General features: G+C 42.5%; 1 protein-coding gene across 1 annotated transcript in view; it reads left to right on the top strand.

Moving 5' to 3' along the window:
- C2H12orf75 (chromosome 2 C12orf75 homolog) overlaps positions 1-14,946 on the top strand; it is a 36,327-nt gene extending 21,381 nt beyond the window's left edge. The window contains exons 3-6 of the mRNA XM_059681774.1: positions 8,498-8,533; positions 9,311-9,390; positions 10,152-10,184; positions 14,079-14,946. Coding sequence (XP_059537757.1) covers positions 8,498-8,533; positions 9,311-9,390; positions 10,152-10,156 — 121 coding nt within the window. The 3' untranslated portion in view covers positions 10,157-10,184; positions 14,079-14,946. The remainder of the gene's footprint in view (positions 1-8,497; positions 8,534-9,310; positions 9,391-10,151; positions 10,185-14,078) is intronic.
- The last annotated feature ends 11,948 nt before the right edge of the window (positions 14,947-26,894 follow it).

Raw genomic sequence — 26,894 nt, 5'->3', positions numbered from 1 at the left:
CATTGAGAAACAGAAGAGGGAGTACTAGTATCTCTGATAAGCTCTGAGGTGGCTTCCCCCATAAGATGGCTATGACAGTGGGAGAAGCTGTCCCTGAGATGGGCCCTTAGGAGCAGAGGCCAAGTGGTGGTAGAACTTAACATGTGAGACAAGGTGGGTACACTTACTGTCATGGGCAGCAGGGTGAGGAGGCAGTAAATGTTTTATCCCGGCCCTGGCTGGTGTGGCTCCATTGGTTGGGCATTGTCCCATCACTGCAAGGTTGCCAGTTTGATTTCCTGTCAGGGCATAGGCCTGGGTTTTGGGCTCCATCCCCGTAGGGGGCATGCAGGAGGCAGCCGATCCATGTTTTGCTCTCACATTGATGTTTCTTTCTCTCTCCCCCTCATTTTCTTTCTCTCTAAAAATCAATTTTAAACATTGCCGGGAGCCAGTCCATGCTTGCTGTTTCAAGGGACCTGGCATATATGGCATATGGTTCTTAATATGTTTGCTCACCTTCTTGGCGCTGTGTTTTAACCAAGGTCACCTCTCCGAGAAAGGTTGTTTCCCCAGGTAGGGATTTTCCCCTGAAGTTAGGGAGGGAATAAAACCTTTTAACTAAGTGCCAGGCGGGTAATTAATCATTTTAACTACGAACAATCATGCTTAAGCTGCATAATCTTTACTCCCTGGAATGGAGATAAGAAACGCCCTAACCTTTGTAATAGAGATTGATAGGATTGAGTCAACTGGTATAAATACAGATATAACAAGACAGAGAGAGACAGAACTTAGAAGAGAGCCAAGAAGACAGAACCTACACAGAACCTACAGACAGAAGAACTTCGCTGGAGAGAACATGGCAAAAGATCCTGGACTGAACCTGACTACAGAAATTGGCAAGAGAACCTGACTAGAACCTGGTGACTGAACCTGGCTGGAGAACCTGGACAGAACCTGGCTGGAGAACCTAGCGAGGGAACATGGCCACAGAACCTGGCTGGAGATCCGAAGCAGAACCCCTCTGGAGATCCAGACCAGAACTTGGCTGGAGATCCTGGCTGGAGATCCTGGCTAGGCTGCTGATCAACTGAACACTGTCTCCGTGTCCTTCCTTCTTCGCCGACTCCGTCCACACCTTTGGGGACCCCTGGACCTGCTGGGGTTGGACCCCAGCAAAACATCTTAAAAAAATGTTTTATCCTGGAAGGATCTTTGATCGTAGCTAGTTGATCACAGTCTCCATTGGGATGAATTAGATGGACGGCCTTTTTAAAGGTTAATATTCTTCCTTTGTGTATTTCTATAAGGGGAAAACTTCTGGTCTGGGAGTCAGGAACCTGACTTGAGTCATCACCATGGAAACTCAGTTTCTAGACCCAAAGTAGTCTCTGAGCCCCTTGATTAAAGGGGAGGCCATGCTCCCTGAGGGAACATTAAACATGGCCACAGGCATGTGCTGTAGATAATCCTCCGTCTTCTCCAAAGGGGCTCATGTGCAACTGTGTCCAGAGCTAAAAAAAAAAAAAAAAAGTACCTGGACTTTTTAGACATTTCTGGACACTGGCTCTGAGTTTATATTAACATCCGAGGACCCAAAAGTGCCACAGTGGCCCACCAGTCCATGTGTGGGCCTGAGCCTATGGTTGTCAGGTGAAAAATGGAATTTTGGCTAATGTTCAGAATTACAGTGGGTGTAATAGTCTGCAGACCGTGCTCTGGTTATTTTCTTAGTTCTTGAATTCATGATTGGAGAAGACATATTTGGCATCTGGCTGACTCCCCACATTGGCCCTCTGACTGATGACGTAAGGCTATCTTGGTAGGAAGGGCTAAGTGGAAGCCAGTGGGATTTCTCCTCCCTACCAAGATAATAAACAAAAGGAATACTGCATCCCTGGGGGAATTTCAGAAATTAGTGTCCTCACAAAAGACTTGAGAACACAAAGGCATGGAGATACCTCTTCTATCCCCATTGAACTTGCCTGTGTGGCCTGTGCAGAAGGCAAGTGTATTTTACAGAGTGACTTTGGAGTATTGTAAACCTCATGAAGAGGTGATTTCAGTTTCAGCTGCTGTTCAAGATATGGCATCTTCATTGAGAATAACCAACAGAGCCCTGGCTTCTGTTATGAAACCTTTGGTCTGGCAGATCCTTCACCTCTGAGCCAGTTTGCAAAGATTACCAGGAGCAGCTTGCTAGTCCTGGCATAGCTGACAGTCCACCATCAGTCTTGCCTGTGTCCTATCCTCTGTTCTGCACAGCACATCCTACTGATCCAATATATTGATGACACTGTAAGTGGACCTGATGAACAGAAAGTGACAAGTACTTTAGATGGGTTAGTGAGACGGGTTCGGTGGGTGAGATACAGCCCATTCTTGCTGCCAAGTGATGTATTAGTTGGTGCCCAGTCAGGGTAAGGGAAATCACGAACCCTTTTGGCAGAGAATTTCCTGTGAGGACGTGGTGAAGCAGACGTTGGAGGATTGAAAAGGTAAGAAAGGAAGGCCGTAATAGTGGGAAGAGGCTACCTGAGCTCGGGCTGGAGTGACAAAGGAAAGAGGTTGGGGTTTTGGACATCTAGGAGCTGGAGGAAGAGGGGTTCTCAGGGGCTGGGGCCCAGATTCTGAGGAGAGAGTGCTGCCTGGCTGTTGCTGGGGAGACGGGGCGCTCCAGGCTGGAGGTGACGCATCTCACTTTTGAAATCACTCAGTGATCTCAGCCGCAGGCCACTCAGTAGCCACTGCCCCAGCCCCCCACTTGAGCTGTAGTGACCAGAAAAGGAGAGTAAAGGGTCCTGCTCTGGACACGGGCACCAGCTGCTGGGGGATGCTGACAGGCGTAGTCCTTTTCCTCCTTTGCATTCAATTGCATCTCCTTGGTGGAGCCTGCCAGGGAGCCCGATGGCAAAGGAGAGTATGGTTTTCAGAACCCCAGCCCCAGCGTCACAGAGCAGGGGGTGAGGACTTGGTGGTGAGAGACAGTAGCTTCATGTCCAGCCCGTGTCTAGCAAGAGCGCGTTTTGTCTTGGTATGCCACGTGGTTGTTTCTGGGTCACCCTGGACCCTTTGGTAATTTGTGCTAGTTTCCTTTCTCCCTCATTGAGCCTGGCCTTTGGCTCCCTAGTGGTGACCTTGGCGCCAGGGCAGGGGAGCGGAGAGGGAACCTGGTAAAAGTTACCTTTCACTTTTGATTTTGAGGTGGTTTGGTTTATGGTACCTGGTCCCTTACCTCCTATAACCCTATATTTTTGGTTCTCTTGGTAGAAGCCTTATTTTCAAGGTATCTTCCCCGTTTGCGGTCGATTTCTTATTCTTCAGCACCTCTGCTTGTTGGTGTCTGGGCCTTGACTCCTGAACGCTGTTAGAACTATTACTTAGAAGTGCATTACCCCGAGGAGGCTCATCCTGGCTGATGTCTGTCCACTTGCTCCTTTTCTGAAGGAGCAAGATTATGGGCCGGCTGAGTCATAGCGGTACTTGGACCAGTAACTCCTGAGTAGTGTCATCAAGAACAGCAGAGCATTTGGCCTCTTTGCCAGTTCATCTGCTGTGAGCTGGCCTCGTTTTCACTTGATCTGTTCCAGCATGGAATAATCTAATCTCCGGGCTCGCCTCTCGAAGGGAAGATTCACGGGCGAGGTCATCTCGTTTGCTGCTTTTCCTGAATGGCTCCAGCACTGGCAGCAAGGACTTTCTAGATTGTCCATGCCACTGTCCTCCCAGAGCCGGGAGGTGTGGCTTTGTGTTCTGTTCTCCCTCCTTCCCCCTTCACGGTTTGGGGGACAGATTTTATAAACCATCAGCCATCACAGCTGCAGGCCACCCAGTAGCCACCCTTCTCCCACGTAAGCTGTAGTGACCAGGAAAGAAAAATAATCAAGTCCTCAGTGAAGCAGACGGGCTCAACCCAGAGCTCCCTGGTGGGGAGGCGCTGACCTGAGCAGGGTCCTCACCTGGACGTTCTGGGTTTGTGAGGCCGAAGAAGGACCACGATGGATTAATTTCATTCCCTCAGAAACTGAATGGAAACCTGCATTTACCCACAATGAGGCCGCACAGGCTCACCAGATTCCATTACATCAGCTCCCAGCGGGAACCTGGGATATCCCAGGCTCATCACAAGCTCCCTTTGGCATCTGAATGTCTAAGAAAAATCAGTGAATTCGCTGTGAAGGCCGGTTGATAACAAAACCTTTCAAAATGTGTTTTGCAAGAGGAAACGAGCGCAATGATATCTTAAAATGGTGTCCAGATGGGCAGCCCCGGTGTGCGGACAGCCAGGGCATCATTCCAAACCTGAGACTCTCCCAAGGATTAGAATCCCAAAGACTTACATTTCTTGCTCAGTGGTTTAGTGGTCAGATTAACTTAACCCCCCTGTTTTGAACTGCCTCAAGATAATATCCACTTCCCATATGAACAAGAAAGAACCTGTCAGATGAAGGGATTGAGAAGTACAGATTGGTGGTTACAAAGCAGTCGGGAGGATGTAAAGTCCGGCAAAGGGAATATAATCAGTAACATTGCAGTAACTGTATATGGTGTCAGATGGGTACAGATTGATTGGAGTGATCACTTTGTCAGTTATATAAATGCCTAATCACGGGGTTGTATACCTGAAACTGATAGAACATTGTAGGCCAACTGTGATTGAAAAAATAAAAAATTATTTGAAAAACGAAAAGCAAAAAATATTATAACCTGGTGAAAAGGGAGGCTGTGTACTCCAGGAAAAGAAAATAGTTTAAAATCTAAAATAACCCCACGCTCTTTTAGAAAAGTTAGTCCCCCACACCAGGAGGATTTTGCAGCTCTCGCCCGCAGCAGTAGTGACCTTGTGGCAATTCCTCCGGTTTTCCAGGGCCTGTGGCTCAACAGCTCCGGGCCTTCCTTTAGCCAGGAAGCTTTGTTGCTGCAAATTCTTCTTCCTGAGGCCACAGCCTGGGGAGTTGGGGCCAGACCACGTCATCCCAGCTGGTAGCGTGCTGTCCTCTTGGACATGAGCAGGGCAGCAATTGGTCCTCAGGCAGTGAAACACAATGGCTTGGACCTATCTGTTCAGAGGGGATTTAGTTTACTTTATTTTTGATTGATTTCAGAGAGGAAAGGAGAGGGAGAGAGTGATAGAAATATCAATGATGATGTGCCCTCAACCGGAGTCAAACCCAGGACCCTTCAGTCCACAGGCCTACACGCTATTCACCGAGCCAGACCGGCGAGGGTGGATTTCGTTTACCCTGGACCAAGCATCATTTCTGACTGAATCTCAGTCTGGATCTGATTTTTCAGGCGAATAAATTCTAATGTAACATCTGATCAGGACAACTTTGGCACTTGGATAAAAATGAGTTCCGCGGCAGTTTGTCAAGTTCTGCGAAGATGGATTGACTACGGTGACTACGGCAGCTGCTAGGGGTTTCTCCTAATGCTAACGAAACGTTGACTAAGACTCTTCGACCATCTTGGTTCCTCTTTCCTAAGTGGGATGGTACAAATTGGGAAGATCTAGCTTGGGAGATAGGGTGCTTCTCTGGCTTGAATTAGCATGGGCTCACGGTTTATGGAGCAGGAGTTGGAATCACACTAGCCTGTGTGTGCATTCTGACTCCATTATGTGGGTGTGTAACCCTGGGTATGTTACTGAACCATGCAGTGCTCAGTTTTCCATCTTTAAAATGTGGCCACCACCGGTCTTGCAGGGTAGTAGTGAGGATTAAAGGAAATAATGTAGCACTAACAGGGACAGTCACACAGCAGGCTGTGAGCCAGTGGTGATGCTCAAGGCTTTTGATAGAGTTGGGGGGGGGGGGAGAGGGGAGAAGCCCACTTTAGGGGAAGCCACCTTGTTGGTTTGTCACTGGAAGTGTTATTGACTTTTACATCTTTCTATTTGAGAGGCAGAGTGGTGGATGAGAATGCAGAGTGTGGCTTTGGTGCCAGGGGCATGAGGTCAATGTTGGTCTTGCTTGTTGGTCTCGCATGTGTATTAACAACATGGCTCTCTGAACCTATTTCCTCAGGTATGAACTCTCCGAGTTGTTGTGAGGAATAGCACTGATGGTGTGAGGTGCCCCACACTGTACCTGACACATGAGAGGGACTCACTGATCATGCCATATTTGCCCATGTAGTCTTCGGTCTCCAATCATTGTATTGCAGGATAATTGTTTGTGGAAGGAATGGGTGAAGCAACAGTCTTATACATGGGGGCATATGTACAAAGGCAGGCATTATAAATTATTTGAAGGTTTAAAAGAATAGACATCTTATAAGTATAAGTGGTATTTTTTTTCACATTTTGTATTATATCTGAAGCTTAATTTATTATCCAATAAATGTGGTAGCTACATGATCATTTCCTGCCAGTTAGATATGTGAGGTTGTTGATTGTTTTTCTTTTAGAATGAATACAATTTTTATTTGAATGCCATTACAAACTACTGACACATATGAATACAGACTAGGTTTTAGGATATTGAATAATATATAATAGATTAAAATTATTTGTGATTTTGTTATATTTGGGGAAGTTAAAATACATTTTAAAACTTTGACTCTATCCTTAAGCAGAACTAGGAAGGAAAATAATCAAAATAAACAGATATATAACTGGATGTGAAAAGGTTAGCCATGGCAGAAAATATGTCCAAATCTATCAGTTACATATAACTTCAAAAATAATTTCATGATAACCTTTGTCACTCAGGACCCAGTAAACCTTTCTAATAATCTTGAACGAGTTTGTCACCATCATTTTCCTATTACCTATACTAACAAGTTAGAAATCCATTTTAATTAAAAGGAGTAAACAACACTTTGTTGTACCACTTCGATGAGCATAACACCATTTTTAATACAGTATGACTTTGACACCTTTGAATTAAAAAATGACCCAACTTGAGCAAGAGAGAAATGAAGTTGGTAATTATCTGGCCAGTGCAGGTTATGTCCTCAGTTGGATCAATGAGACCTCCAGGGGATCTTGACCTCAATTGGAGTATCAGCTGTGGGCATGGCCAATGTGCAAGAGATAATTGCCACCTTTATAAGCCCGTCCTTTATAGATTTGGGGCTTACTGGCTATTGCAATGAAGTAAAATCTCATGTACATATACATTGGAATATTTACTGCTTTGAAGTGGGTGAACCCACAATTAGTCCCTAGATAGTCCCTAGAATTAGAAGATTCAGTGAAGCTGTTTAGATGTTTTCATTTTGCTTTTCTTCTTTTAAATTTTATTATTATTATTTTTAACATATTTTTATTGATTTCAGAGAAGAATGGAGGAGGGAGAGAGCGATAGAAACATCAATGATGAGAGAGAATCATTGATTGCTGCCTCCTGCACAATCCACACTGGGGATTGAGCGCACAATCCAGGCATATGCCCTGACCTGGAATTGAATCGTGATCCTGGTTTATAAGTCAACACTCAACCACTGAGCCATGTCATCGGGGCTGCTTTTCTTCTTGACTGAAGCCCCTAAAATTGTATATTGAGTTCAGCCAGATATATTTGGATCTCGTTGAGTTTTCATTTTCTTTCAGAAAAGTAACGTATGTATGCTAACTAGTGCTTCAAGGAAAGCTTCCTGATCCTCTTAGAAATATGCCAAGGAATTCTAGCAGAATATGGGTTCCCCTTATACCAGGAAAGGGGCTGTGCATTTTACAGTAGTGATTCCTTCTAAGACTTCCCGTTAAACATTTCCTTCTCTTTGCAGTAGATCATGTATGAAGTATTTTTTTTTGATTCACTCTTTTTTTTAAAAAAAAAATATATTTTATTGATTTTTCACAGAGAGGAAGGGAGAGAGATAGAGAGCTAGAAACATCGATGAGAGAGAAACATCGATCAGCTGCCTCCTGCACATCTCCCACTGGGGATGTGCCTGCAACCCAGGTACATGCCCTTGACCGGAATCGAACCTGGGACCTTTCAGTCCGCAAGCCGACGCTCTATCCACTGAGCCAAACCGGTTTCGGCTGACATGAATTCTTTTTGCACTAAAGAAATACTTCATACCTGGAGTTGCTCCACTGAACTGGCATGAGAAATACAAAGTCATAGTGTATTAGGACCCTGGAAGGGACCTTCAGAGCCATCTGGTCGACCCCTTTATTTTTCAAATGAGATACAGGTGGGCCACTTGCCCGCAGCCTGTCAGTCACACAGGGGGCGGGTGGCACAGCTGAGAGAAGAACCAGGGCTTCCTGACGCCTCATTTCTGTGCTCTTCCCCATGTTGGCTGCCCTCAGCATTTAATTTTGTTTGCAGTTGAGCTTTCTGGCATTTGTTGGGTTTGCATGGTTTGTTAAGTAGAAAATCACCAATTTTTTTAGTGTATGAATGATTGAGGTGGAGCCAGGACACTGTGTAACCAAGATACTTGATGGAAGAACTTGAAATCAAATAGATTTTAACTCAGAGTTCCTTTTCTCATAACCAAAAATGAAGTCTTTGACTACATAACCAAATGGCTCATAAATATGTTTTTGATCTTTCAGAACAGAAGACTCGTTAACAGAAGATGACAAGAGGCGGTATGTTTGATAGTGAAGCTGGCTTTAATTTGAATAATTTTGGCCACATCTCATGGATGTAATTTAACGTGCTTTAATTTGACTCACAAATTTAATTTAACACTGTAGCACACTACCAGTAGAATAGAGATTCCACCAAGACAACTTTTGGCATGGAGTATGTGATCTGGAAAAGAACTAGCCCAGGGTTCATTATCTTTGCCTCTTTCAAGCGAGTTTGGTTTTTGTCCTATGCACGCGGCCTCTAGTAGTTTTCACCCTGTGGCCATTGCATGTGCTATTCTTCCTGACTGGGTGACCTCCCTTTATTCTTGCAGCCTTCTCCGTCTCCCCATTCCTCCTCTGGTTAACTCTCCCTGCTCTCATTACTCCTTAGCTCTCTATCTCGGAATTTTATATTTATGTCTACCTATAGCTGAAATGTTTTTGTAGGCCCATAGCATTGAATATCACTTTGGCCCTGGGAATTCTTGATAAATATTACGTCACTCCACCGATATTTATTTCTATATCTCTTTTCTTCTTTCCTATTGTAAGTAAAATATCTAAAATTTCTACTAACTTAATACAGCTTTCTTTTATATATGTAGCTTCTTTTAATAGAAAATAAATTACATTTCCAAAGGCAATAACAGTCTGAATTCTACTTTTGACAAAAAAACATGAGTTATTTTAATAATTCTTTAATTGTTTGAATTACTCCATGCTTCTATTGCTTTCTTCAAATATAAAGTTCCATCGAAATTGGTCTGATTTTTCTATATCTGCTTCTTGAAGAAACTATGGAGGAGTGTATGTTGGTCTCCCATCTGAAGCTGTCAACATGGTATCCAATCCAACAAAGACAGTTCAAAAAAGTAAGCAAAATCACGTGATGTTTATTTTCTCTAAAGATGTATTTTGTGTTTTGTGAAAAATATGAAATTTAAATTTCAGCCTCCTTATCTCCACCTACATATTACTGAGTAGCAGGGAGCCAGGTCTCTGGTCTTGGAACCATTTGTTGAAATTACCACTCCTATGATGAGAGCCATAATTTAGCCTCTGTTTGTGGTTATGCTCCAGGGGTATTGGTATGTTTCATTTTTAATTAATTTCAGTGGTGATCAGCGTGAAAATGGAAGTTAATGTGTCCGTCAGTTTACGGGTTTTTTTTTTTTTTTTTTGTAGAACATACAAGTAAATTCTTATATGTAGAACACACAAGATAATCAGTCTAGCGATTGGAGGAAGAGTAACTCTCTATTGCACAATTAAATGAAGTAAGGTTAACAGTAATTGTGAAGTGAACGAGGTTCTTTTGATAATAGGTGTGACTGCAACTTTGTAGATAGCTTCTTGCTTAAGTCAACTTTTAAGTGAGGGTTGTGGTAGAGAGTGCTGATTTACTGGGCACTGCACAGTTGTCTCATGAGTTTTGAAGAGCTATTCATATATCTAATGTGCACACAAGGCTGTATGGCATTAATTTTAGCATACGTTATTTATTTGTTCCTCATTGCTGCTTCTCTACTTTATGATTTGACTTAGCAAATAATGTATGTCACGATTCTTTGTGCTTTTATGAGAAACTAGAATATGTTCTGAATATTTAACTTTTCTTAATTTTCTCTTTAAGATTAGAAGAAAATATCATGACAATAATCAAGAGGTACTGTATATTTTTCTAAATAATTGGATATGCTTAGCCTTGATAAATGAACTATTATTTTACTATGTATTTCTAAGAAATCGTGGACTTCAAGATTAGGAGGGAGGGTTCATCTTGTGCGCAAATCTATGGAATGGAACATGTTTTATTGTAAAGAGTCTTTAATGATCAGATCAATTTCTTTTGCAGGTTTTAAAATATTTTTCATTTTCTTTCAACTGAAACTTAATTCATTTAATACAAGCAAGCCAAGAGTTTACCCAAAACAGTGAGATTTCACTCGTCATTGCCTAAAACGTTATGGGGCTAGGACCTTCTAGACAGGGAGAGACTAGAGAGGATGGGGCTGGGAATTAGATTAGGATCAACATTAAGTGTTTGACAACAGCCAGGAGTTAGTTAATGTACATAGAGGAGATGTATCATTACCAAGACTCCAGTGGAGATGGGCAAGCCATCAGTGTCAAGTTATGTGGGAAGGAGTAGTAAAATCACAGGCCAAGTTTACTCCTCGGATATCATAAAGCATGTTCAATGTAGACAGAAGAAAACATTGTCTAAAGGATGCACCATGGACCTGGGGTCCTGGTGAAGAGCTTGGAGTTAGAATTAAATAAGATGAACAAGAACAGGTGAAAATAGCTTCATTTATTACCTACCCCCTGTCTCTGAAATGTACCCAGCATCCTTTTGGTAGAGGCAAGAGCCTCAGCCCACCTGGTCTAACAACACATTTGGTGGGTGGATCCCACTGCCTTTCAGTCGTGCTGGATAACATCTTGCCTCTTGAACCTCCAGTGATCAGGATGTTCTGTCTCCTAAGATTCCTGAGGTAACCCATTCTCTTTTGGGAGCCATACAGCCTTGGGTTTGAATTCAAGCTCTTTTAACTATGAGCTGGGGAAAGTGTCCCCCCACCCCTTTTTTTTTAAAAAAAAAAATCCTCACCCATGGACACGTTTTTAGAGAGAGGGAGAGGAGAGAGGAGAAGAGAGGAGAGGGAAGAGAGAGAGAGAGAGAGAGAGAGAGAGAGAGAGAGAGAGAGAGAGAGAGAGAGAAGAGAGAGAAACAGCAATGTGAGAGAAAAATATTAATTGGTTGTCTCCTGTATGTGCCCTGGTAGGGATTGAACCCACAACCTTTTGGTGTAAGGAATGGCACTCCAACCAACTGAGCCACCTGACTAGCACTACTTCCCCTTTGCTATCTCCATTTTTTAATCTATAAAATGGAATTAATGCTTAGCAAGACAGATTGCTATTGAACCAATTCTTGCTGAAGGACAGTAGTGGAGTTGGTGTTTGGGATGGGGGAGAGTCACAAAATAAGCTCACAGGTGGAGACAAATCAGCTTTCCCACTGGGGATGGGGACACAGTCTTGGCAGCTCCTCCTTCAAGATTTCCTCCTCAAGGAAACAGCCTCACGGAGCTTCATTCCCTCGTGCCCTGATCACACTAGGGTGTTGAGTGTCGCTAGGAACTTGATGGAGGTTTTCTATTCCTAGTATTCTTTAATAGAGTTCTCACCCTCCATATAGATCTCTGAATTCCCTGCCAGTTTCCCCCTATTGCAGTAGCACTTTAATTATTGGCATCAATTAAAAAAAGGTAATGTCGTTGAAAGAGAGCATTCCTGAAAACAGGGTGTATTTCAAAAAGCAAGGGGATAGAGTGGGAAAAGGTACCACGTAGACGGGTATCAGGCGACTCGGTGGCTCTGTTAACGCAGGGCCTTAGACAAATCCTTTACCTTCTTCTCTCAGCTCCTCTCACTTTTAGTTTTCGCAGAGGAGGCAAGATGATTGCTAAAATTCGTATGTGCATCTAAAATTCCCTGATAACAATTTAGCATTGTTGCTCATAAGCCAGCCCACCTAACTTCAGACAGCTGGCTAGACTATTTCCTTACAACTCATAGCTGTAAATGTATATTACTTATTGCCATCCCTCTCTCTTCTCAGTTTTCCCTATTTCTACACAACCGGCTTGATCCTGGTTTTTTCTTTGGCCTCCTTTGAATTACCCGCAACGTTTCCCAAGTTGAAAGGCTGTCCGCTTTCCCTAGTTGCTAAGCGTCCATGTGGTGCTTATCTGTAACCCATCTGAACTCATGGCTTTCTGGGCTTAAATGACTGGGCAGAAACCCTGACGAGAACACTGTCCTTTGGCAAGAAAGACGTTTTATGCAGAGGAGTGGAGACACCTTTTTGTGGCCTCCCACGTAAAATCTCTTTTTAAATAAAGCCCCAGAACTCACTCAATGACTGAAGTTCAAAGTTGACTTGGGTGCTTTTTGAAGCAAATTGAGGAGTGATTTCAGAATCTTTTAAGAATACTTGTATCACGATATAAATGTGTAGTTTCTAATACAGATGACTTGAGGGTGAAAGTTATGCCCACTTAGACATGTGGAGTACTGCCAGCACAGAGGAGCTCAGGGATGCTCTCAGATGCCAATGGATGGGCTAGCTAGCTAGTCAGCACCCCCCTTCGACATAATGTGGATGGCAGGACCCCTCCCAGGAGAGCCTGCCCAAGTAGGGAAGGGACGGGGCTTTGGCTGAGCAGTCTGTACCTTCAACTTGGGTGATGCTGATATGCAGCTAATTTTGGGAATTATTATGACATGTTTTAATTGTAAGTTTATGAGTCTTCTTTTCTACCTGACTTTGCCCCGTTATATAAGTCAGTGATTAGCGCTGTGCTGGCTATGTATTAACAGTAAGCGAATGTTGAACGTGTGTTTTACTTTAAAGAAAATAAGTAAATAATTGATAGACCTTCAGCTGATACACACACACACACACACACACACACTGAGTGGCCAGATTATTATGACCACCTGACATTTGTAGGCAAATTAGCTGTACACTGCATCGTATGGGATATGGAAGCCGAAGGCCTGTTTGAACACTTTTGCTGTCTGCAGTTACCAAGATAAAACGTCTCCAATTCACACAGGAACACAAGGATTGGACAGTTGAACATTGGAAAAAAGTCATGTGGTCCAGTAAATCACGTTTCCAGTTTCATCATGCAGATGGCAGTGAGAATTTGGTGGAAACAGCATGAAAGCATGCACCCCACATGCATGAGTACAACCCTTAAAGCTGGTGGGGGCAGTGTTATGGTTTGGGGCATGTTTTTCTGGCATGATTTGGGCCCTTTAATTTGTGTAGAACAATGTCTGAATAGCACAACATACCTAAGTATCGTTGCTGATCAAGTTCATCCTATCATGTTGATGGCATATCCCAATGGAGATGGCTTCTTCCAACAAGACAATATGCCATACCACGGTGCTCGTATTGTGCAGGAGTGGTTTCAAGAACATGAGGGCGACTTTACCTTGCTTAGGTGGCCCCCACAATCACCAGATCTCAATCCAATAGAGCATTTGTGGGACAAAGTTAAAAGAGCCATCAGGCAGCTGGTTCCACAACCATCAAATCTCACAGAACTGGGCAGTGCTATTCATCAGGCATGGTGTCAGATTCCTCGCATCACCTTTCAACATCTCATGGAGTCAATGCCAAGAAGAATCGCTGCAATATTGAAGGCAAAAGGTGGCCCAATGAACTACCGATTGGGTGGTCATAATAATCTGGCCACTCAGTGTATATTGATTTAAGAGAGGAAGGGAGAGGTAGAGAGAGATAAAAATATCAAACATGAAAGAGAATCATTGATTGGCTGCCTCCTGCATGCCCCACACTGGGGATCAAGCCTGCAACCCAGGCACGTGCCCTGACCGGGAATCAAACCATGACCTCCTGGTTCGTAGGTCAATGCTCAACCACTGAGCTACGCCGGCCAGGCACTGATATATTTTTATTGACGTTGTACTTTCTCAAGCTTGCTAATTATTTCCCCTTTGTCTGTTATCTTCATAGCGTGTTCATCAAGATTTAGAGACGTTGCAATGTGCAGACATTTCCAAGGAAATTCTAAACAGTCACCTGCCTCCCCAACCTCCCCAAAGGTCTTAAGTCTGTGGTTAAAGCCATGGGTGCCTATTGAACGATGTGCTACTAGAAAGGACTTAGACAGTACACCTGTATATGGAACTTTCCACGGTCCACCTACGACAGACGAGCTAACAGACTTGCCCAGCCAGCCTGCTCTGCGCCAGCAGCATTTCCACCCTGGCCACTCAACCGGTTCATGAAGATGACGTCTTTTCACTGATACTTTTTTGATAGTTTTTATATAACCAAGTCCTTATTCTATTTGTAACTGAAGATAATAAGGCACTAGAGACGAATTCCCTGAAATAATATATTTGTCTGTTATCTTTCACTATTTCTACTTCACATTAATTTTTAGCTGTAGAATTGTTAAATTGATTCTTAATGTTATCTCTTTCCCCCTTTTTTTTTTTTTTTTACGATTTGGTTTTCAGCTTTATTTAAATGTCAGAGAATTTCCTTTATTAGGAACAATGTATGCCATTGCAGTATTAAAGATAAATGACTGAAACTGGCAATGCTATACACATTTGATTATCTTCCTGTTTCCTTTAGTTCAAGGCTCTGAATACAAACACTTCATAGCCATTGCGTCTCCCATTCTACCTTCGAATGATCACAGCCTCTCATCATGTTAATTCTATACTATTTCAAGGACCTGTGAGGGATGGTTAATAGGATATTTGCAAAGTTTTTAATTTGATGATGTCATGTGTATCCAGTTAGTACTCCAATGTAAGTTACTCAATTTACCAATGTATTTCAATAATTAAAATATTTTTATCCCTGTTTACCTGGACTTCTTAATTCTTTTTCAAAAGAACGCTTTCAAGGAAGTCATATACAACACTGTGATATATAGATACAATATGTCAGTCTGTGAAGATAATGTACAGATTACCATAATAAACCAAAATTTTTCACAAGAAGAAAAGCATCATCTTATATATTTGGCCCATATGACAATCCTAGGGACATCAGATTGATAAAAAAAATATCGGAGGTAAGAATCACTAAGAAATGATTATGATGCACTTATGCCTGTCTCATATCCACAAGTCCATAATGGCATTTGGGTGGGCTATCAGCAGTTTATCCCATTAGGGACATCATATAGAATCACTTTTTGAAAAGTTTTAATTTTAAGATAATTATAGTTTTACAGATGAGTATAAAGGCAGCACAGAGAGTTCCTGTATACCTTTCCCTCAGCTTCCCCCATTCTTAACATCTTACATAAACAGTACATTTGTCAAAACGAAGAAATTGAATATTAGTACAGTGCTGTAAACTAAACTACAGCCTTTCCTTGGATTCTATTAGTTTTTCATTCATACCCTTTTCCCGTTCCAGGACCCAACCCAAGATTCCGTTTCATTCTGTTGCAATTGGTCATCCTATCTCCTGGCATTTTTTCAGCCTTTCCTTGTTTTTCGTGACCTTGACACTTTTGAAGCCTCCTGGTTGAAATTTTGAGATATTTCCCTAAATTTGGATTTGTCTGCTGTTTTCTTATGGTTAGACAGGGGTTATAGAGTTTGAGGAAGAATGTCCTCATCATATTGTAGTATAATATGACATCACTGTGACTTGCTGGCGGTACTAACCATGATCACTGGGTAGGGCCATCTGCCAGGTTTCTCCACTGAGGTTTCTGGTTTTCTTTCCCTATCCTTTGTTCCTTATGGGTGAGTCACTAAGTTTAGACCATACTCCTGAGGAAAGCGTATCAAGGAATTTGTGACATTGGTTAAAAGCACCACAGGCTGTAGTCAGTTTGGCTCAGTGAACGTTGGCCCGAGGACTGAGGAGTCCCAGGTCCTATTGCGGTCAAGGGCACGCACCTTGGTTGCAGGCTTGATCCCTGGCCCTGTTTGGGGCATATGCGGGAGGCATCCAACCGATGTGTCTCTCTCACATTGATGTTTTTCTCTCTGTCTCTCCCCCTCTCTTCTACTCTCTCTAAAAATCAATGGAAAAATATCGTTGGTGAGGATTAACATAAAAAGAAAAGAAAAGCACCATGGTTACGAGTAAGTATTTGGGGGGAGACACTTTGAGACTGCAAACGTTCTGTTTCTCTTTAAAGCTTTGCCCACTAATTTCATTTCATTTATTTATTTATTTAAATATATTTTATTGATTTTTTACAGAGAAGAAGGAACAGGGATAGAGAGTTAGGAACATTGATGAGAGAGAAACATCGATCAGCTGCCTCCTGCACACTCCCCACTGGGGATGTGCCGCAACCAAGGTACATGCCCTTGACAGGAATCCAACCCGGACCCTTGAATCTGCAGGCCGATGCTCTATCCACTGAGCCAAACCGGTCAGGGCTGCCCACTAATTTTAGCACTCCTCCTCGGGTGCTGCCTGCAGCGTTTACTACTGTGGTGTTCCAGTGGTGGTTTTTACTTCCCTCATTTCTTCACATGTACTACTTGGAAGTCTTCTCTAAGGAATATTTATTTGTTCCTTTCCCCTATTTATTTATTTATTCAACATTTATTTATATCTGTATGGACTCGTAGGTATTAATTTTGTTTTTTAGATTACAATGCAATCATCATTTTATCACCATCACTATTTTACTGCTCACATTGGTTGAGCTCTGACCATTGATAATTTTTCAAGTTGATTCTTGTCAAACTCCATCTTTTTTTCTTCACCCTTGGGTTGTCTTTTAAAAGCAAGCAGGCCTATGAAATAAAATTCCAATTCAAAAGTTAATTGAAACATTCCTAAAACGTCACCAAATTTCATTATAAATGAATAGTGCTTTCCATATTATGACAAGCCTTAATGTTTCCCTTCAACTAGACATTATTTAAATTTAGAATTTTGTGGCTATTTTATGTTAATCACACTTGCCACCCACCTACCTATGTCTGATTATAATCTTTATTACATATGGAGGAATCTTGAGTAAAAGACTAGGAGAAGAATAACTATTAACACAAAGATCCTTCAAAAGGAAAGGGAGAGATGTAGATATTTTTTCAACTGATATAGGGGCTACTTCCCCTTTGTTGCCTCCATTTTTTAATCTATAAAATGGACCTAATGCTTAGCAAGACTGATTTTCTATTGAACCAACTTCTTGCTGAAGGACATATTGGAATTGGTGTTGGGGATGGGAAGGGGTCACAAAATAAGTTCCTTTTGGAGCTAAAGAATAAAATCTATAACTTGGGATTTCCAAGTTCCCTACTCAAGGGCGGTATATTGAGAAGGAGTGATTGAAGGAGGTTGTGTCCTTTAGGAACAAACTATTCTCCCACTTGTCTTCGGTGTTGAATATTTGGGGCTGGGGGATGGCTCTCTCTCCTTCCCTTCCATCTCATCCCACAGGCCTTCCTAGGTATCCTCTTCTCATTCTCCAAGGGCAAAGGGACATTCCATGCCCTGGAAGCTTCGTCCAGAGTATTTCTCCTTCTTGGAGTATTTTTCCATTTCTCTCCATCGTCCTGCAGGCTCTTTTTCATATTAAAGCCAAGTTCCAATGTCATCTCCAGGCAGAAACTCCCTCTCCTGCACTCCTCCGCCACTTGGCTCTCACACAGTGCTTATCACATTGTTTTTTTCAAATGCACTTTCATCCAGTTGCTCCAGACATAACACTGAACCTGTCCACTTCTCTCTGTCCCTGCTGCCCCCACTCTAGACCAAGCCACCACCATCTGGTGCTTGAACCGTCTCTGATCTTTTCACACAGAATAAGGGTGAGTGCAGAGTGGTACAGTGGCGTGGTGGGCCCTTGTCTCTCATTGTTCAGTGAACATCTTGCCTGGTACACCCTGACCCCTGGCAGCAGCCCAGTGTCTGGCTCACAGGAGGGAATAACAACGGTTTATTGAATGTTGATGGAATAATGTGCTTTCATTTGCTTGGCAATTTACCAGACACTTTCACATATATAATGTTTAATCTTCACAGCAGTCGTCTACACTTTAAAGTAAAAGGAAAATAGAAAAGTAGTTTGGATTAATATCTTCCTTAATAATCAGCATGAAATATGCGATAAAACTTTCAGTATTTAACATCTTAAAAAAAAATTTATATGGGCTAGCGTCAAGCCTAGGTAATGCATGCGTCTACTGCCCCCTAGTGGCATTAGCTTCTAATGGCAGCTTTATTTTTCCTTCTTATCGCCAGTGGGAGTAATCCCCATCATACTTTCTTTAATATGTTCACAGATTTCAGGATTCTTCAGCAATTTCTTTACAAAGGCAGGGAGTCTATATCCTGGCTTATTACCTAATTATACCCAATTATTACCTGTGTATCTTGAGCAAGTTCTCTGTGTCTCAGTTTCCTAATTTGGAAAGTGGAGACCATACAATGGGGGTCTTCCCAGATGTGATTAATTTATATGAAGTCACACAGGATTAAGTGAGGCCTAAATTCAATGTCATGGATGTCCTTATAAGAAGAGAAAGAGACGCACTAGACATTATTTACTGGAGCGATGCGGTTACAAGCCAAGAATTGTTGGAAGGCACAAGAGCCTGGAAGAGGCAAGAGAATTCTTCCTCAAAACCTTCAAAAGAAGTACGGCCTTGCTGACGCCTTGCTTTCCCATGTCCAGCCTCCAGCACCGTGAGACGAAATTTCTATTGTTTTTAGCCCCCCCGTTTTATGGCACTTTGTTACAGCCGCCACAGGAGGCTAATACACCAAGGAGAACATGGCTTTCTGTTTGCAATGAAGACAGTTTGTGCTTATCTCATCCCTGAATAGATGGACTTTCCCACCAGCCTGTGGCACACTGCCCATTGGTGGGCAGGCGGGCTCCTGAGGAGGAAGGAGATTAGCTGCGCACACCAAATGCACCAATCAGAGGAGAAAGACGGGAGGTTGGGCATAGTCTCGCTAAAGTTCCTCCCACAGGAAACATGGGAAGTAGGGAGCAAGAGTTCCTGCCCAAGAGTGGACTGCAGATGCCAATTTTTCTGCCGGCACAAAGTTTTCCTAAAAGCATTTGAGCCAGTTCTCAACATTTAAAATTGGTAGATTTCATATAAAAAAACAGATTTCAAGTTTCTCTTTGAAGATGGAAAATCTGGCCACCCGGGGCCCCCTTCCCACCGAGCTATGACTGGCTGTTGCTGCAAAGTCAGTGCCTTCTTCCAATGGACTGCAAGCTCCCCAGCTCCTCATTCTGCCTACCACTCCTCAGGTCTCACCCCGACCTGTGCCGCTCATTTCTGTTCTCCCCCATCGGCTTAGCCACTGTGGTTTAGGATTCCCAGAGCACAGACTCTGGAGTCAGACAAGCCTGCGTTCCAATCCGAGCTCAGTCACTTCCCAAATGTGTGCTCCGGGAAATTTACTCAACTTCCCCCAGCCTCAGTTTCCTCATTTGTAAAATGGGAATAATAATAGGACCTATCTTATGGGGACGTTGTGAGAATTCGAAAATGTAATCATGCGGGTCTTTTTGTACAGATGCAAGACACATAAATGCCAAATAGATGGGAACTATTGTTACCATTTGATAAGCAAAACTGTCCATGTAGGAGCAAACTGGAAGAGAGAGAACCTCCAGCTTCAATGATGCTTTGTCTGGTTTAAGCACTGCCCTGCAGTGCACCGATTTTCAGAAAAATATTTTACTAAGCCAGCTTCCAAAAAGCCCCCTTTCTGGAGTAAGGAGTCCAATAGCACACTTGGGAATTGCAGGTCCAATTAAGGTGCTTTCCCCTCCTGCCCACAATTTGATTCTTTTCTGGAAGGGAGTTCGCAACGAGGCAGGAAACTCTGGAAACCATCCAAATACTTTGATGTCTGGGTTTTAAAATAGCTGCGGTCTTAGCTGGCTTTGCAGACTTCCCAGTGGCCCTCAAAGGACAGTTTCTACTGTGACTGATCACTTCTGGGAGGCCCAGAATGTTGGACGATCCAGAAGGGACCGATTGACTTCAAATAACCTACTTCCAGGTAGAGGTGAGAAGCCAGATGTAAGTGGGGAGGAGGTACAATGACAGAGAGGAAAGTTATTTATGTGTTTGCTTGTTTATTCATTCATTCATTTATTTTTATGAAGAACATATACACTTCCGTGAGAAGGAATGCCCAGTTAGGAAGCCCTTTGTAAAAAAGTGAATGGATTTGAAAGGATACTGACGTATTTTATAGATCTCACAGGACAGCAAGACTTCCCCAGGGACTGGAACCAGGAACTGGAAAGTGACCAGTTCCAATGTGTAAAGTACTGATACAACTTAGTTATTGATACAGTAGATGGCGACCTGGTTGGTTGTTCAAACATCGTGTATTGAGTAATCCCTCTTTCCTCAACGTGTTTGAAATGTCACATTTATCATATTCTATTTTTTTTGCGTGTGTTTTGGGTCAATTTCTGGTAAAATTTTATGTCATATATTATGCATGGTTGTCACGGGTTGAACTGTTCCCCAGAGAAGAGATGTGTTAAAGTCCTAACACCCAGGACTTCCGAATGTGACCTCGTTTACTAAGAAATAGGGTTTTACAGAGGTAATCAAGTTAAAATGAGGTCATTAGCGTGGGTCTTAATCCAGTATAACTGGTGTCCTTACAAAAAGGGGGAATTCAGGCACAGGTGGACATGCACAGAGGGAAGACAGCCATATGGCAAGGGAGGATTGGATGCATCTGTGAGCCACAGGATGACCAAGATTGCCTGCAAACCACCAAAAAGGCAAGGAAGCATCCTTTCCCAAAGGCTCCAAAGGTAGCATGGCCGTCTCAACACCTTGATTTCTGACGTCTAGCCTCCAAGCCTGTCAGACAGTAAGTTCCTCCCAGGTTGTGGTACTGTGCTGCCCTCACAAACCAACACCATGCTCCAGTACCAAACTGTTTTCATTATGATAGCTTCCTAATATCATCCCAGGGAGGATATTTTTTTAACAAGACTTTATTTTTTTTAAAATATATTTTATTGATTTTTTTACAGAGAGGAAGGGAGAGAGACAGAGAGTCAGAAACATCGATGAGAGAGAAACACTGATCAGATGCCTCCTGCACATCTCCTACTGGGGATGTGCCCGCAACCCAGGTACATGCCCTTGACCGGAATTGAACCTGGGACCTTTCAGTCCACAGGCCGACGCTCTATCCACTGAGCCAAACCGGTTTCGGCAAGACTTTATTTTTTAATTTTTTGTTGTTGTTAATCCTCACCGAGGATATTTTTCCATTTATTATTTTAAAGAGAGTGGAAGGGAGAGGGAGAGGGAGAGACACAGAGAGAGAAACATCGATGTGAGAGAGACACTATAAATTGGTTGCCTCCCACATGCGCCCTCACCAGGGGCTGGAGGTTGAGCCTGCGATTGAGGTATGTGCCCTTGGCTGGGAATCGAACTCAGGACCCTTCAGTCCACAGGCTGCTGCTCTATCCCCTGAGCCAAACCGGCGAGGGCCAGTGAGGATATTTTTAAGATGGGAAAGATTAGATTCTATGTAAGTGATGAAGATTATAATCTAGAACAGTGGTTCTCAACCTTCCTAGTGCCACGACCCTTTAATACAGTTCCTCATGTTGTGGTGGCCCCCAACCATAAAATTATTTTCGTTGCTACTTCATAACTGTAATTTTGCTACTGTTATGAATCATAATGTAAATATCTGATATGCAGGATGTATTTTCATTGTTACAAATTGAACATAATTAAAGCATAGTGATTAATCACAAAACAACATGTAATTATATATGTGTTTTCCGATGGTCTTAGGCAACCCCTGTGAAAGGGTCGTTCGACCCCCAAAAGGGTCGCGACCCACAGGTTGAGAACTGCTGATCTAAAATATCATTTAAAAAATTAGTTATTTAGAAAACACATTGAAATATATTCTTGAAATGGGCACATTTTATTGCATGTTAATTATACCTCAATAAAATTGATCAAAAAGAATTGTAGAAACAAAACAGACTCAAATGCGTTACCTATCACAATGCAGCAAGTGGGGAACACCCCCGGCTTGCTTTTCATGCACATTGCATGGTTTATGCAAACTTTGGACCAGAGCTCTGCATTTATTTAAAATTCTTGTGGAAGTCTCGTTGACTTGTGGGGCTGGGGTGTTACACTAATATTTAGAAATAATTTAGGCCAGCACTCATCTACTTGCCTAAAACTGTGCAAATGTATACATTCTTCTAACACATGTGCAGGCCATTCTCAAGCATAGGCTGGGTGAGGCTCTGTCATAACTTCATAGATCAGCTGGGTAGTAACAGCAGAACATAAAACATGCTGAGTTGTGACAATATAATTTCATAGATCATTTATGCATTTAAGTTTTTGTTACAGCTCTGGCTTTCTTTAGTAAGCGGAATGGTTTCAATATGGCAGTGTGGGGCTCAAGCTTCGCCTTGCCTATAGGAACAGCTAAAGCTTCCTTAAAGTAATGGAAAGGTTGTGTTTTGGACTCAACATTTAAAAACAGAATAAACTAGGTAGTTTTGAAGTCTTTTGTGGAACAGGAATTGAGATGTCTAATAATTACACATGTCGTTGAATGTTTCAAGATCCATCTGAAGAGTGTTCTGGTTTCCCAAAAGAAGGAAATTTTAAATTGGCTGAAGACCTTGCTCATCAAATCCCTCCTAAGGTAATATTTAATAATTAAGAAATGCAAACAATTGTTGTTAGTTATTCATCATTAGAGCAAAAATTCCTGCTCTCAGGGTCTGGATTTGTTCCATCATTCTGAGATTGGAGCGTGAGCTGTTAAAACTGTTAAATATGCAACTACTTGTGTAAGTTAAGTGAGCTGTAGTAGCTGTGGGTTTTGTCCCATCAGCACATTTTCCTTTTTACCTTTGTTCTGCTAACAGGAGCTCTCTTTCCCATGGAAACCCATTCCTCATGGATGGGAGGGGCTGATGTGATATCGTCCCTTCCCACCAAGATGGCAAGATGAGCCTAACCTGGCCAGTTAAGAGTTCCCCGTTCCAAGAAGGGCATGTGTCGGAAGACTGCCCTATCAGTATCTGCCCTGGGATTTTCTCCGGCATTTCAGGGAGATAAAAACCATTGTTTTCTTCCAGGATCATGAGCTTTAACTATAATGTAAGCCTAGAGCTGCGGGGCCACCCTTCCTTCCAGTACAGGCAGGCTCTTTAAGAACAAAGCCACTTAGAGCAGAGCTGAGAGGTGGAGAGAGAGGAGATGGTTATTGCCATGGTGGACCTTTTTTAAGCCCTTGACTTTTTCTTGTATGAGCTGATAAATGCTCCCCTCTACTTTTTTGCCCCTTAATCTCAGTCGAATGGAATTTCTCTCATTCACAACATAAAGATTACAAGAAAATTGTAATGATAATTACTGGCAAATTGCCTGATTGCGAGAACCAGAATTTTCTTGCAACTGTATGGCAACAGCAACAACAATTAGATGCTGAAGCTCAGATAGGACTGAACTGTCTCACATTATGCTGAATTCCACAGGATACTTCGTTGGATCCATCAAAGGAACCTCAATAAAACTCATTGACAGATAACTTGAAGCTAAAATGATACACTTCTAGGAAAAATATTATTTTGCCCCCCATTTTCTGTATTAGGGTTTTGGGTAAAAATGTCATTTAACAAAAGTGTTCTCTTGCATTTGAAAATGGCTATATTGGATGATCTTTCTCCTAACCTTGATGTTTTGAGATTCAAATATCTTCTGGATTGAATGGGAAAAAAGAAAAAGAAAGAGAAGAAAAGTATCAGGAAGAAGGAAATGTTAGTCTCTCTTTCTCTCTCTCTCCCTTTCCCTCCCCCTCCCCCCCCCCCTCCAAACTAACTGGCCTGTGTTGGTTCTCAGCTGGGCTGTGAAGCTAGGCAAGAAGTCCTTTCAGGAGAATACATGGATTCGTTGGAGCCCGAGGCAGGGATGAAATGGCCAGAATAACTTTTCATGGGCTATAAATGATTACTGAGATCCTCCCATTTATATCACTTCCTCAAGTTGTTCAAAGGGCTCTTCTCACCAAGAGTACTTTGGTTAAGGACAGACATGCTCACTTGTTCAACTCTAGTGTGTTCTCTCTCTCTCTCTCTCTCTCTCTCTCTCTATTTCTCTCTCCATTTCTCTCTCAATAAAGAAGAAATGAATTGGTTTCCTCCCATTAGCAATAGCAGGATTTTCCTGAGACCTTCCTTCATTGCCTCCATTTAAACACGTGTCCCCTCCATTCACTCTCGGAGAGTTGCTTTCCCACTGTCAGTAGCTGAGACGGGCTGAACCACAGAGATGCAGGACAGGAATGGCATGTTGAGCAGGAAACGTGGCATCTGTATACTCGCCAACCCCCAAGGCTGACATCTTACTGGGCTGAATAACAGAAGCAGTGACCATTCATGGAGCTCTGGCCACAAGCCAGGCACTGCCCAGGCTCTCAGTCTCATTTAATCCTCACAGGAGTCTCAGAGGTAAATGCAGTTATCATCCATGACCTTTCCCAACTGAATTAGTCTCTCCCATACTCTCCTGTAATATTCTGTAACTCTGCCTCAAAGCTCTTGCCTCAATTTGGAATGATACGTGCTCCCCCCTGGAAACGGAAGCGTAACGGTGGCAGGAACGATGTATGTTAATTACGGACGCCCAGACCTAACCCAGAGCCTGACATTTAGCAGGCACTCAGTTAGCATTTGTTGAATAAATAAATCCTCATTTAATATGGCGAAATTAAAGGTCAGAGAGGCTAGATACCTTGCTCAAGATCACATAGCCAGGGAGTGGTGCAGCCAGTGTTAGGACCCTTGTTCTTACCGCTGCCTCTCAGCAGGGAGGCCTGCTCCCAGGCTCTCTCTGTTGAGGCCTCCTCTAGGCAGGGAAGCAATTGTGCCCAGTGTAGCTTAGCAGCAACATTTGGTTATCTGAGTAACCAGGGTGAGAATCCCATACCGAGTCTTGGGTCCCTGTAGGACCAGCGTGGAAAGAGTGGGCTCGACATCATTGTGAAGATGAAGTTGAGTTTCAGAATTCACCCACAGACAGCCCCTGATATTGGACTTACGTCGTTCTGAGAGAGAGTCACCGAGTATATATATCACTTTTTCCCAGAAGTACTTGAATCATAATAGGGGATAAGTATTTAAATCATAGGAATGTCTGCCTTGAATTGAGATCTCTAACTTATTAGCTGATTCCCAAATCATACCCTGGTAGAGGTACTGGGGACTCTCTCCTAGCTGATGTCCATCCAGCGGTCTTGCCAGAGGGCCTGGAGGACGTGGGTACATCCACATTTCCTTTCTCTCTGAACGTTGCCGACTGATGCCCAGGGTGCACTAAGAGTCAGGGCTATTGAGCTCTTTTACGGAACCCCGTGCTTTTCTCCAAGTCATTGTGTTCCTACCAACAGGAAATTGTGTTTGTTGCCAAACCTATTCAGCCAGTTATACTTAATGCAACTAAATTATCGAGAAAATATGTTTTTAAAAGTTAAAACTTGATGAAACATGAGTGCAGAAAAAGGGTTGTTTTAGAAAAATTAGACTGAATGTTTCAAAAAATAAGAATGAGATGCTTAAAAATATTGCTGTCATGATAGTTGTGCAATTGAAAAATGCATCAAGCATTTAGAATTTATTTACAAGCATTTTTAAGATCTCATTCTATTTTAAAGAAACAGAAATAGGATATCTTAGATACTGCAAAATGGTTGTGATTTGTGATAGGAAGAAAAAGTGAAACTCCAATCATCAGATTAATATCCAAAGAAAAATCCTTGGCCCAAACACTACAAAATAATACCACTTTCCTTTTTTCTATTGTTTTTTTTTTCCTTAAAAAAATAAAAAAGAAAAGAAAAAGAACTGGTTGCCTCTTAGTAGCAATAGCAGAGTATTTCAGGATTTTTTTTTGTATGTGTGTGTGTGTGTGTGTGTGTGATTTTTTGTTTGTTTGTTTTAAGTTGAAATACTTAAGATATGAATGCATCATTAAAAAAGAATTCCCTGCTTTAACCGTCCTTTTTTGATTGACAATCTCTGGAGTCATTTCGGTAACAAGATCTTATTGTATATACAAAGTTTTATAAGAGATTTCCATATCCTCCCAAGATGTGAAATTAGCACAAGCTTCCAGCTCCACCTGTAACCTGACCCCCAATCAATTCTGAAAAAATTATAGAGGAAAGCATGAAATATAGGAAATTAAAAAAAATAAAAATATAAAAACAATAGCATCCAACCAACCAAACATACAACAAAGCTCTGTGAGAAAGCTCTGGGGAGATGGAAAGCTGCTTTGAGCTGTAGGTTTGGGGAGGGGGAAGGGAGAGAGGGGGGGTTAGTGGGGGTGGAGGTGGCAGTCTGGGTCAGAGGGCCATGTGCTCAGATAAATTACATAAAACTGGTTACATTTCTGCCCTTGTCTTCCTCCACCACTGACTCAGGACAAGCACTGTGTGCCCCTGCAACTGCGCAAACAGCCACGACCATGGTGTGGGTGTAAACTAGGACAGAGCAAGAGCCCTGATGGGATGAAGAGTTGAGGAAACAGGCTGGTGATTGATTTCCTATGTGTTCCATTTCTCCAAAACTCCTCCCAATATTGTTTGTCTTTGAAAGCATGAAGGTCTTGGCCAAAAGAATGTCTTGGTGGGCGAGACCTAGAGGAGTGATTGCAAACTCTCCATCCTAGGGCTTGTCTCATTCTGTCTCCTAGAAGCATCTTGGCTGAGACACTAGGGTTTGACCTTTCACCCTTTTGTAGGTAGCATGACAGATACTTTTGAGGACTATGAACTCAC

The sequence above is a fragment of the Myotis daubentonii genome, chromosome 2, assembly GCF_963259705.1.
Source record: "Myotis daubentonii chromosome 2, mMyoDau2.1, whole genome shotgun sequence".
Lineage (NCBI taxonomy): Eukaryota > Metazoa > Chordata > Mammalia > Chiroptera > Vespertilionidae > Myotis > Myotis daubentonii.
Note: the sequence above shows the minus strand (reverse complement) of the source record. Positions and strands in the feature narration are given on the sequence as shown.